The sequence below is a fragment of the Pseudonaja textilis genome, chromosome 8, assembly GCF_049901715.1.
Source record: "Pseudonaja textilis isolate UNSWEBS1 chromosome 8, rPseTex1.2, whole genome shotgun sequence".
Taxonomy (NCBI): Eukaryota; Metazoa; Chordata; class Lepidosauria; order Squamata; family Elapidae; genus Pseudonaja; species Pseudonaja textilis.
In genome coordinates, this window is record NC_141997.1 from 12,229,357 (window position 1) to 12,243,384 (window position 14,028).

A 14,028-nucleotide genomic window follows, 5' to 3' on the forward strand; every position below is an offset into this window, starting at 1 on the left:
ACACACACACACAGTATATATGTATACCTTTTAAATTTTTTTACAAAATGTGTATATTAATACTCTTTGCATATTTTTAAAAAATAAACTTAAGTAGTTCAATAACTTCATTTTAAAACAAGAAAAGGCAGATAAATACTTCATTATACATCATCAGCTGGCAGAGGTGGGACGTTGATCCTCGGCCTTGTAAAGAATGCCATCTTCTCCCTTCACATGTGGGAAAAATATTGTACAATTATTTCATAGTTTAACCCATTTAACAAATAAACAAGCACAATATTACTTCATTCACCCGAAACCAACTCCTAAAGTAGCAACATAAGACTAGAAAAATTTATAAACAGGTGTTTGGATGTCCTCAATCATCCCCATATTTGCATAGTCCCACTGGATGCTATCTTAATTACCTTAGAAACTGCACCAAATGTATTTGCATAATAAAGCATAATCTATGAGACCTCCACAAATTCAGACAAGATGAAAAAATTAAATCAGATTTCAAATCCTCAAATCCCCTCTCTACATTTATTTTTTATGGTTTATCTTTATCTGGGTGTGTGTACAAATATATGCATGTATGAAAACCAGGAGATTTAGTATAGAACTAAGAGCAGGAATGGCCTGATATTACATTTCCCCTCCTTGGGTGACTCAGGATCATGCAGTTAATCAGTTAGCCTGAGCCTAAAGTATCTGATTGTATTGTTACAGAAAAAAATATCATGTAACATAGAACATAAATATAGAAAGTTTGTGTGTGCGCATATGTATACATTCTTTGTTTATATAAAAATATCATTAGCCAAATATGTACTTCAAAAATTTTAGATTCATTAGTACTTACAGACATGGATTTGATTTTACATAACCTATCTGCTTATATCTAAAAGCAGATGCATAGCAGGTCAAATGTGAAAGTGTACCATGTCTGATAAAAGAGTTGTATTCTAAAAGTTTAAGACAATTAAGGAAAAGCCTGTAATTTTTCTCAAGCCTAGTGATCAATCAAGTGGTAACTCATATTTCGGTTTTATCACTTCAGACTATAAATGAAAAATCTTTTAACTGTTCATTTTCACTTTTTATTCCATGAAGTCTATGATCAGAAAGAAAGAAATAGTACGTGTAGGAGAAATAAAATGTATGCTCTTTTAAATTATGACATTAACTATCAGCTTAAATAGTTTCAAAATATTTTAAACCATTCTTAATAGTTTACCGGAAAGTCTGCACCTGAAGAGGTTCCTTTTGATTTTGACCACGCAGTCGGTATATTTCTTTGGAAGCCTTTTTAAGCAATTTTTCAGCTGCTTGTTGTTGACGATTCTCAAATTTTGTTTGCTTTGTCTAAGGAAGCAATTAATTCCTTAATTTATTTCTTTTATTTTTTTTGAACAAATTTTATTGATTTTTTAAAGACAAACAAAACATAGGACATAAAAGCATAAAACCTCCTTTCTAAAAAATTACTTATAAGTTTTAACAAGGCAAATAAAACATTATTTTTTAAGGCGTAGTTCCACATTATCACATTTCCATTTAAGCACATATATATCTTTTCCAAATTTCTCATTATTTCTCCCTTCACTTTTATTCAATTATATTTCTTTCTATCAAGGTTTTATTAATTCTCAATCAAATATAAACATTTATACAGCATAGTTCCAAATTATCACATTTCCATTTAAACACCTATATATCTTTTCCGAATTTCTCATTGTTTCTCCCTTCACTTTTATTCAATTATATTTCTTTCTATCAAGGTTTTATTAATTCTCAATCAAACATAAGCACACAAAATACAGAACATAAAACAAGACATAAAAACATAAAACCTCCTTAATTATCATTTGTACATGTCTTTTCCAAATTTTTCATTGTTTCTCCCTTTAGTTTTATTCCACCAAGGTTTTATTAATTCTCAATCAAACAAAGCTAACCAAAACACAAAACATAAAACTTCTTTTGAAAAGTGGCTTAGCCCTGGGTTACATCTTTTTTTACAGACCTAAATCAAATTCATGCTTACCTTATATACCATTCTTATCTTATTTACCATTCTATATTTTCTATATAACTTCTCCCTTCTTTTCACTCTCTTAATTATATTTTATTTATTTCATCTTATTTTAAAATCATTATATTTGTATCTTTTGTCTGTTCTTTTCCAATTATCTATTTATCACTTTTCTTTAACAGAAAATTTCCCCTGTAATCACTTTTAAAGTATAACGCCTTTCTATCTTTCCCCTAAATTAACACTTAAAATAATACATAATTTCCATTCTGATTCTGCTTAGTACTTTCTACGTTGCATTTTAAAATAAAAGAATAATAAATTTATAGTATAGTTAAATATATAATTTCCATTCTAATTCTAACTCTACTTAATACATTATTTTAAAATAAGAAAATGAAATAGTAAATTTATAATAACTTTAAGACAATAACAGATTAAACTAAAACTAAACATTATCATTTTACACATTCTCTTTGATATTTTATTGAATATTGAGATCTATCATTAAACATTTTAATATTTTAATATTTTGTTATATCTTATAATATTCCAATGGACTATTTCAAATGCAAATACAAATACAAATGAACAGTTGTTTGTGACAACTCCCAAACCACTCCTATTTATTTCCCAGCCAGGGAGGGCTGTGTCTGCCTCTCCCTGAGAGCCACCTTACTGCTTTCCTTTGCTCAACTCTCTTTTCCTCTCTGTGCATAGGCACATCTGGGATGGGACCCATCTGTTCCTCCCCCTCATTCAACTCAGGCCCCGAAGACAGCTGCCTCTCCACCTGGGGGAGGATGGAAGGCCCTGGCTCTGCCTCTGATGCTGTTTCCTTATCAGAGCCTTCCAAAGGATCTGAAGCTGGCCCAGGTTCTCCCACCTCCTCCTTCTCATCTGACTCGGCAGCTATCTCTGCTGGCAGCCGACAGGCCACAAGAATATTGCAAAACAAGATGCATGTAACCATCGGACTGATTGAGGAAGGATCATGCTTGGTGTACTAGCTGTTAAGTTACACATATGCCATTTGAAGCACAAATGCCATATGCAAATTCAATGACAAATGGCGGTTCCTGGAAAATTCCCAAACTGTAAACTATACTTTCCAGGAAATGCCACCTCATCCAAAACAAGCCTCACGTCAAACCTCAAGTTAAGCTTTTGCCTACCAATAATGCCTCCAATATTTTCTAGATTTATTTACTTATTTAGAGAATTTGATTGTCCACTCATTCTCAGTGACTCTTACAAAAAATAAAAACCCAGTGTACAAACTATAAAAATAACAATGCCCCTTTTTTATTTTCTAGACTCAGCTTGAAAAAAGTCAAGATTAATTATATAAATTAATTATATATATATATATATATTTAGTGGGTTATACCTTTCAATAATTAGTAATTTTTTTCCTATTTCAAAAATGGAGTGATTTTTTTTTTTTGGTGTCCTAAGCCTATATCTTTAAGGAAGTAATAGCTGGAAGAAGGGGTGCTATTCAAAATGATAGCTATCACCTACTGGTTATCTGAGGTATTGCCTATCTTTGACTGTTTCTGCCCAGTCAAGATGTTTAACAAATCCTTGAAAACATGCATTTTTACCTATGCCTAGTGATAAGATAGGTGTCAATAGCATTTTATTGATGAGAGGGAAATGGAGGTTTTTTGGTTAATCCTTCTTTTTAACTGCTCTTACTATTTTTAATGTGGCATACCGCTCAGAGTCTTATATAGTTGGATGGACTTTTAAATTCAATAATTAATTAATAAATAAATAAATAAATAAATAAATAAATAAATAAATAAATAAGCAAGCAAGCAAGCAAGCAAGCAAGCAAGCAAGCAAGCAAGCAAGCAAGCAAGCACTAACTTGGCTTAAAATGATATTCAGCAATTTCTCTAACAGAGCCAGTCCTAAATCAACTTTTCCAAATTGGTTCCTATGGGCCTAAACTCCTATTAGATCAATGGTGGGTTTCAAATAATTCCATAACCAGTTCGCCAAAAATGTAAGTGTGGTGTGTATGCACGCACGACTTCCACGCATGTGTGCACAGAGGGCTTCTGTGCATGCGCACATGCACGGTTTCTGCACATGTGTGGTTTCCGCTATGTGGCAAGACTCGACCGAATAGCCTTTCGGGGCCTGCTCCCCTCCATCTCTGCTCTCCGAGGCAGCGGCTACTTCTCTCCACACTGCTGGGAGAGTATCTTTTGAAGTTTAGCAACTGTGAGCTGTCACTTTCCTCCAAGTCCCATCCAGAAAGCGCTGTGGCACAGAGAAGCAGAGAAGCCATGTTGAATGCTGTTTCTCTCAGCTGCAGTGCTTTCCAGATGGGACTTAGATGAAAGCAGCAGCTCACAGCTGCTAAACTGCACAAGATGCTCTCTCAGCAAGGGCAGCAGTGGAGAGAAGCAGCTGCCAACCCCGAGAGCACATACAAGTATTTCCACGAGTGACCAAGGCTCGACAAGGGACAGAAGCAGATGCAAGATCTGTGCTGCAGCACTTTCTCGACAGGACTTCTTACAGATAAGAAGAACTGTCTGGTCCATTCCCAAGCTGCTTCTGCCCCCTGTGCCCATGCCATCACCCACCATGGCTCTTTGGCCTAGCGCAGCAGCCACAGGCCGAGGGGCTGTAGTTTGAGGCTGGGGGGGCGGAGGCCTGGGGCAAGGCCAGAGTGGGGAAATGGTGCTTTCCCCGACCCAGCCGAGATGAACAGCAAGCGGGCAGAGGCTCTGGACCAAGGCTGGAGCTGGGGAATGGAGCATCCCTGGGCCCCGACCCGAGGAGAAGGGTGATCAGGAGGCATGCTTACTTTTGGTGAACAGAACAGGCGAGGTGCAGAGCAGAGATTAGCCAGGCCGTATGGCGAAGGCAAGATATATAGGGCAGAGTGGGGCGGGTGAGGCCAGCCACTGATGCTATTTTCCTACTGATCCTATGAGAGCGCGCTTTGTGCAGCGCAACAGTCAAAAACTTCCCTCTGTGTCAGCACTAGTGAGGTGAGCTGGGTTTGTTTTAGCTCAGCTGAGGCATGGCAATCCGCTCTTCCACGTGAATCAGCTGATCCAAAAAACAAGCGAATATAAGACAGGAAAAGGGGGGCAGGTGGTGGGGCCAGCCAGAGGTGGTATTAGCCAGTTCTCCAAACTGATCAAAATTTCCGCTACTGGATGCCAAAACCAGTCCGAACCAGCTAAATACCACATCGGTATTAGACTATATATGGAAAATTCAATGTCTCAGTCTTTTTTTTTTTTTTGGCCAGCAGATCTGTTACAATTAAAATTACACTCATTGTTAAATCTATATTTAAGATATGAAAATGAATGAAACTGCTAGTAAAAAATTCCTCCTCCCACAAAACAGCGCAACACAAATTCAGCTATCCTATAATCATTTTGATATAAATCTCTATTTAGGATTTTAGGATATAAATCTGAAATGTATACATTACTAGATGTAAATCCACCCTCTGAAACATAAACACTATCTTATATTATTTGAAAAGAATTATGAATCCAAATAGACTTCTAAATAGCTCCACATAAATTTTTAAAAACCTTTAAACATTAAAAATCTGATAAAAACAGATTTTTATCAGACCACTTCAATGTAAGTGCTCATGTAGTTTGACACTGGGTTTATTTTCTACTTTTTTGTAAGTGCAGAAGTAGTTTTCCACATACTCTAAGGGTGGTTTGTTTTTAAATCCTATTTCTGGAGTGTTCCATATCAGTAGACTTAGCAACAGATATGAATGATTGAGAAAGAGAAGAGAATGCCCTATTTTATATTTTAGGGAATATTTAAATCAACTTCTTCCAGAAGCAAAACATTATTTTTTTATTTTTATTTATTTTATTTGTCAATTGCTTACAAGATAATAGGTATAAGAATAAACATGAGTAAGAATACAAGAAATAGGTACAAATAAATGGGGACAATAGGACAGGGATGGTAGGCATGATTGTGCACTTATGCACACTCCTTACAGACCTCTTAGGAATAGGGTGAGGTCAGTAGTAGATGGTTTAAGGTTAAAGGAGTGTGGGTTACATGATGTAACAACAGAATCAGGTAGTGCATTTCAGGCATTGACCACTCTAAACAATTTAAGACCTGTTTTTCCCGTGCTTGATACAAGAGCATTACTTCAAGCTGTTAAACTATTTATATTTGCTCTTCAATAATTTCTTAAATATTTATAAAAACTAAACATTACAAATCTGATTTTTATATCTCATTGCTGTATGAACAATAAAAACAAGCTGTACTAAATGTTCAGATGATTCCATACCTGCCTTTCTGCTTCCTTCAGCAAATTTCGGAATCGTTCATCACGAATGACCCAGTGAGGCAGATCAGTTTGACCACTAAGCTGGGCATCCTCCAGACGCTGCCGCAATTCTCTTAGAATAGATAATTCCTCATTTAAGTGTCTCTGCCTTGTTCTTGATGCCTGAAGATCCAGCTCCAGGTCTAGGGAAGTCCTTTCCATAAGATCAGCCAAAGATGTTCTACATGAATGCTATAATAATATAAAAATTATGGCAATGCCTCTATCCATCTTAGAAAGAATTATAAGGCTCTAAACTATTTCACAGGTATACAGCTGTTGCACAATGGTGAGCAAAAATAGTAGGAGAAAATTGGTTCAGTTATGTTCAGGCAGAAATTGGTCCACTATAGGTTAAATGGGACAACTTTAAACCACATTTACTCAATTAGGGGCTGGCATATATCCTCTTCACCATGTCTTACATTAAGATTGTTTTCCTTTTCTTCTTACTTTAATTTTGCACTTATATTTGCACTGATATAATCCCAATTAAAACTAACAGGAATTTATCATGAAATTGCTGGGATTAAATTTCAAGAAATGTTGAAGCAGTGGAAGAAAGCTGCTCTTTACTCGGGACAAATGAAAATGTCAGAAAAATTAAAATATGATATTTTACAAATATAAAGTCATTGAATTACTTGTTCATAAAATATGTCTAATATATACAATTGATAAATTAACCCATATAATTTTAAAGTTACTGATACATGTTATTAAACAGATTTTTATTTTTATTTACTGCAAATTGATACACTTTAAGAAATTAAGCATTTTTAATGTTTGCCTTTTAGGAGAAACTGGCAGGTAACAGGTCCGGTTTTAAAAACAGGGTATCTATCTTATAGTAGGAACATATGGAAAATGGAAAAAGAACCACGGTTCAAAGTATACAATATAATGTATCACATGAATTTTCCATTTTATTTTTTTAATCTGAGGTAGTATCTATTGTCAGTTCCAGTTTCTATTTATCCTTATTTTAATTGTTTTGTGCCTTATAAAAACTGAATTTTTAACTATGTCTACCTATTCCTGCTTGATTTCTGATTTGGTATAAGTATTTATTCTTAACTATTTTATGCACTATTTAAAAAAGTGTTAGGAAATATTGATAAAGCATGCACTATTGTTCTTCAATTGTGGTTTTATATAAGACTTGTCTTCCTCAGACTGATGTCCAAGCTAGCTTCTGTATTCCACTAACAAAGCCTTTTTGAATCTTCTTGATACCAATATTAATCAAGACATTATCTAGCTACTGAACATATATTAAAATAATCAAATCAATAAAAAGATGTGGTTATCATCTGGCCTTCTTATAACAATGATGGGTAATTCACATAAAGTAATAAAAAGTCTAGTCAAATATATAATAAAAATGTCAGGCAGTTATCAATAATAAAAGGAGTTACATGAGACAAATAAAACACAGCAACAACTAATGACCTTATTGCAAGCCTTTATTATTAATTATATGAGCATAATTGTAACATTTATCATAAGATCAGACTATTAAATACCTGCTTATAACGCAGCGTACGCCTTTCCAAAGTATTCCGTATAAAAGGTGACTTTCTTTGCAAAGTGGAACTGTCACTATCACTACGATATAGCTGACAGAAAGATGTGAAACACTGATTAAAGTCAGTCTTAATACAATTTAAAGTTTAAAGACAGTAATTTTATTATAGGTATCCATATTAATTTGAATCTGATGAAAATTTCAGTTTTATCATTCTTATATCTCCTTTTATTGATTTACCGATAGCTACAAAAAAAATCATTTTTTTTCCAAAAAAACCCAAATGAAAAATCAATGAGTAATTGAATTGGAAATGGATGCATTTTTGCCCATATCTATATCTTCCCTTATCTGCAGGAACCCCTTTCCGTGATCAGCTGAGGAAAATGACTTCTGTGCTATAAGTGTGGCACAATTTAAGGAATGATATTTTCAGAAGCAGATTCTGCCATAACTTTCCCATGAAAAAATTCATCAGCAAGGTAATGATACATTACAATGCTTGTAATGATAGTGAAAATCCTCAGAAGGAAGAATATAGACATTTGGGCAAAATATAGATAAAATTTACCTGTAATGTAACCTGTCCTATGGATTAATACAATCCATAATACTTGTTAACTAAATTATGTTTCGTGCTTTAGAATAATGTACTTTGTATAAAAAAATCCACTATCTAATATAAAACAATCCAGATTTTGACAAGTCTTTCACCATTCTGATTAGAGCTGATATGAGTTAGAATGCACAAGCATGAAGAGGATAGCAAACTCTAATTACACTGATTTGTTCAAATCTTATCTAGCTATTCCATTACACATATACAGTAAAAAGCCTTTGTAGATAGCTTGACTTTTATTAATTAATGGGAAAAAGTTCCTGAAAATATGTATTCTGCTGATAGATCACATTTTAGAAAGAATTATTTGGCATTCCAAATGACTTTTGCTGTGACATTTTCTACTCACTCTGCAAATATATTGACTTCGTGCACCAGGTGAAAATGTCTGTGAGCGAACAATAGTATTATTACGAACAAATGCAGAACCACGGGAGCGACGGCCTAGTCTGTTTTTATGAGACAAAACCATTTCTTCTGGAAAAAGATCTTCTGTATTAGTCTCCTTGTCCACCTATAGTAACAATCAAAATCTCAATACTTTTATTCACAAAGAAAGCACAAGTATTTTAGGGAAAATTTTAAAGTAATTAGTCCATTACTATACCATACTTATAATAAAAATCAAATTCATAGTGCTTTTTTTAAAAAAAGAAGAAAATAAGCATTCATGATTTAAATAAAAAATCCAAGCCAAGTCCCATAGAGATTCAGGAAAAACTTTACCAGTTATATTTACTTGCCTTTAATGTTGAAGCCAGATTTTTTCCAGAAATACACCGATCTGTTTGAGATGCAAACATGGGAATCTGCAATGATTCACCACAATAGGAGTCCAAGTGATGACTGGATTGCATGCAATTACTACATCCACTATCAACTGATTCTGCTTGCCAGCTTCTGTAGAGGAAATATTTTATATTGTTTTAATGATTATTTGATTTATTTTATGAAATTCAGTAACTAGTGATCTGAATGAGCAATAGGTAACTTAGAGAAAAACAGAACAACCAAACCATTTAAAATCAGCCACCAAGGGATCAGAAATTTTTGTATTTATATGTAAGAGAAAATAAAACGTATATATTGGATAATAAACTAAATCAATCAATTGGAGGCAGACAATATAATCCCTTCCTAGGAAGATATTCAGGTGATGGTCGTCATAATTGAAAAGGTCTTATGTTGTAACCACACCCTTAATATACCTGGCAGAGCAGTTCAGACAGGTTGATTTCTATATTGTATTTTACTGCATCATAATCCTAACAAATATGCAATCTTTGTTATTAGACTCCTCAGGTATGAAATCACAATCAATAGGATGGCTTCTTTATGTTCACAGTAGTAATTACTGCTTACATATGTATTTTTCAGAATGCTGAAAGAATGCTATTTATTCTATGTTTAAAATTTTGTTGAAACGTGCATGAACTCATGTTGGCTCAGAAAAGAATATGGATTTGTGTACTCCTTAAGTTTAGCTCGAAGGCTAAAACATTTTAAGGGTGTTTAAGATACTTAAGATACTTCCTACAATAAAGAGGGGAAATCAAGCTAGGATTAATTGGACAGATTTAGGATTCATGTCAAAATACCAAACATCAGAAATGGAATCAGTTTTTCGACACTAGAGATGGATATACATGGCTGTCCAACTTCTGCAGATTCTTATTGTATGCATTCTTCACAATAAAAAGTACCTCTCTGACACAGCTTCTCCCTGATCCTCTTTTTGCTCCATCTGTTGTATTTCTTCTTCTGTGTACTCCAGTTTTACTCTTTCCTCTGCAAGCTCTCTCTCCACAGCTTCCAGTTGAGCTGTGGTCCTAGCTAAAAGAACAGTCACAGCATCCTAGAGAAGAAAGGACAATTCAAATTGAATTATTCCCATTTTATTTATATGTGAGCTGGAATTAATATTTTCAAAACATAATAACAATGACCAAGTTCATATGTCCCAAAAGGGTCTTAAATTAGCCAATACACAATATATTCTACTTTAGGAAATTCTTATGTAAAGGGTGCCATTTCATATTGAATTCCAAAAAGTATCCCTTTCTGCTGTATTTTTCGTTGTTCTACACAGTTTCCAGAACAAATAGGCTATATTTCCTTAAATTCAGATATCAAACATAGCATGTAGAATGAATCATCCGCTTCAAAATAACCTAAACACGACCAGACAGTTAAAAAAGGATGCATAAACAGAACATACTCACTCTTTTAGCATGACCAGCAGGTCAATGCCAATTAAACAGTTCCACTGATAATAAAGAAGTTTTACCAATGCAGCATTTTATCAATTGCCTCATTTATCTAGCATTTCAGACATATCTTCCTTTAGTATCAAGTATCACATAAACATAGAAACACAAGAAAAATTATAGATGACTATACCATTTTCATTATATTTTTATTTTCAATAGAATGAGAAGCACTTTCTTCACGCTTAGGTTGTTCTTTTTTTTGTTCACAATCTGAACCAATGAAGGTCTGAACAGGATACCAGCAAAGCTGCATCTCACTAGCACTCTCATAGTTAGCTAGGCTGATCTGAGCAATGCCCTGCAAACATATCAATGCAAAATGTGTCAATGTATCATAGAAAACATTTCTATTACAAAACTATTTATTTTAATTAGAAAAACATTAGTTGCAGTATTTAAGGAATACTTGTCACATTCTGTGTAATTAGCCTCATTGCCTACATTTCTCTGCAGATGATATTTCACATCTAATTCTAATAAATTATCTTTGATTTTTTCACTAGTTGGTAGGGATACGTAAAACATTTTCAGTGTAAAATGTTTCCAGCTTTAAAAAAAAATCTATCTTAAGTTTGAAACCTTTGCTTCAACCCTGAAATGGGTTGTTCTGACTATTCTGGAACATTTCATGGAAAGGAATCTCTTACCAATAATTCTTCTTGTTGGTGCTGGCCAAGTGAACAAATGTAAAGTTGCAGTGTTTTGAGTTTTAAGATATTTGATTGTACAGGAATCTGAAAGACTTCATTAAATATTAAAGAAGCCTGGAATTCCAAAGCCTTAGAGCAATATGTGGTTGTGGTGCCTGATTCAACAGATGGTAAGTATATTCTCACGTGTCTGGAAAAAAAGAAAAAACTCCTATATAATAGAAATATCAATAAAATATATAAAATTGGTAAATACATTTTCTTTTTATCTTTTTAAATGGTCATTACAGCGCTGCACTGCAAAGGGCTGTAATTCTCTTGCGTGTACTAAAGCAATAATATTTGAGATAGTCAATATGATACAAATCCTGGCAATTCTGAATGCCTACAAGTAGAACTTGACTTATTTGGACCAGAATTTTTGTTGCTAAGAAATGCAATTGTCACTTGATGTGCATAATTAATCACATATCTTGACATTTCATAGGATTAAAAAGACAGTGTTAGAATAATGACAATCTCAACGTACATTTTACAGCCTTCTTTCATGGCAAAGCCAGTAAAATTCTTCAGCTGCAACACATGGACAAGGAGACATTCACTTCCACTGTCATGCCTGAAAAACAAGGTAACTGTTAACTGCCAGTCTATTCTCAAACATACAAGGCATATAGATTTACAGTAAGGCATATTTTTGTTTGTATATAACTGATATATCATATATTTATTAGCAATCATGATGTTTGTCTGAAACATCTGTGAGAAAAAGGACCTTGACATCTAATAGGTTGTGGGCCATCCACAGTATGTCCAGAGGCAGCTAGTAAAGCCTATACAGGCACGAAATGTTCTGCCACATGTCAGGCGATTAAATAAAAGATTAAATTTCCTATTAAATCATATTGCAATAATGACAGCATTATATTATAATGTAACTTTAAAATAGCAACAATTTAGAATTAGTAACCAATTTAATTTAACATTCCTCTTCTTTTAGCAGAAGCCTCTGATACAGCTAGCAGAACTTATGAGGAATTCTAGTTCATGCTCACAAATTTGGGGAACTGATTAATTTGGCCATTTAAAGACAGTGCGATGAACCATACATTTTGGATGTACTGTTCTGGATTAGGGGGGGATTTTCTTTTAGCCCCATACTCATTTTTCACAAATTAAAGCAGTAATGATGAGGTAGCCCAGAAGATGTACATTCACGACTCACAAGTGTTCCTGAATGTCGTCTGTTTTGGCATATAGTTAGTAATGACCAAGGCATAGAAAAATACTTACAGAAATCCAACCTGCATTTTGGGCTCTTCATTAGTGACACCATCATTATAAAGTGATTCTTCAACATCTTCATTTCTATATAGGAATTAAAAAATAATAATAACTTATCATTACAGTAGTACTCTGTCATTATAAATAATACTAGCTAATACGTACAAAAAAACTCTCCTTCCTCTGCTTTCCATATTATAAGACAAACATTCGTCAAACTCAAATCTTAAAGATACTGTTGAATTCTATGGTATGTAATAAGTTCATAGGTGATTAACCTAATGTCTAACTTTATTTACTGGCAACTACCACATCTGATTGTTTTGCAAAAAATAAAAAAAAAATAGTATGTTGATGCCCAAATAGGCAAGACAAGCATCAAAGGTGATTTTAAACATTGAGGCATGTGCTATTCCCAGTTTTAAAACAGGTACAAGTATCAAAGCTGAAGCTACTTTAACATCCCCAAGGTCCTTTTCAAAGATAAAATTTTCTATTCAAAACTAAGTTGCTTATATTCTATGTACTAATATGTAGTGTTCTGGTCTATTATAACTGAATTTTGTTATAAAATTTTAGTGCTAGAGCACTAAAGCATAGCCAGAGAAAAGTACAAGGATCCAACATTATTAAAATTTCAGTGGATGCAACACAGTGTTTCCTTACCCTCTCATAAAATGGCAGCTATTCTTTTCTTCTTTTAATTCATTTATTTTTCCTGTTTCATTTCTATTCATTTTTAAAACGTAAAAATATTTTAAAGATACATTTCCAAATGCCTCTTAACTACCATTAAAAGAGAAGAGTTCATACTTCTATGTAGTTACAATGCTCAGTAAACTAAAAAAAAATTAAGACCTAGATTTAAAAAACCTACTTTGCTCAGATTTTATTTGCCATTAATCTTATCTAGTAGAAGATAAAAAGATCTTCATCAAGTATTTTTGAGGGGAATTTTAAGGGAATTAAGTATAATTCCATTTTACAAATATTTGTACAACCTGACCTTTTGCTTAAAGCTTCAAACACGCCACTGTCACTAGCCAGTGAATAATTGGACAGACATGCTGAGACTCGCCTGGATCTCCTTTCCAATCTTCTAGTACTATCTTCACGTAAGGTCACAGCTACAACATGGAAAACAGTAAAGATAAGTTACACCGAAAGTTTGTTTATTTATTGGATTTATCCTCTCCTTTTAATTTGTAAAGCATAAATAAAGGTAGCATTCATAATACCCCCTCTTCCTATTTTCTCTTCCATCCAGTTTACTAATACATATTAAATGTGTCATATGTATATTGAAATC

General features: G+C 33.6%; 1 protein-coding gene across 3 annotated transcripts in view; it reads right to left on the bottom strand.

The window, feature by feature from the left end:
* The window catches only part of WWC3 (WWC family member 3), an 87,987-nt gene continuing 73,959 nt past the window's right edge, over nt 1-14,028 (bottom strand). For 2 of the 3 annotated variants that reach the window (XM_026714209.2, XM_087938357.1), the window contains exons 12-23: nt 13,726-13,846; nt 12,729-12,803; nt 11,968-12,054; nt 11,436-11,628; nt 10,919-11,086; nt 10,222-10,373; nt 9,262-9,418; nt 8,868-9,032; nt 7,898-7,990; nt 6,333-6,563; nt 1,223-1,350; nt 1-210 (exon numbers count right to left, since the gene is read on the bottom strand). In XM_026714209.2, coding sequence (XP_026569994.2) covers nt 144-210; nt 1,223-1,350; nt 6,333-6,563; nt 7,898-7,990; nt 8,868-9,032; nt 9,262-9,418; nt 10,222-10,373; nt 10,919-11,086; nt 11,436-11,628; nt 11,968-12,054; nt 12,729-12,803; nt 13,726-13,846 — 1,637 coding nt within the window. In that variant the 3' untranslated portion in view covers nt 1-143. The remainder of the gene's footprint in view (nt 211-1,222; nt 1,351-6,332; nt 6,564-7,897; nt 7,991-8,867; nt 9,033-9,261; nt 9,419-10,221; nt 10,374-10,918; nt 11,087-11,435; nt 11,629-11,967; nt 12,055-12,728; nt 12,804-13,725; nt 13,847-14,028) is intronic. The other variant, XM_087938356.1, reaches the window with a different exon arrangement.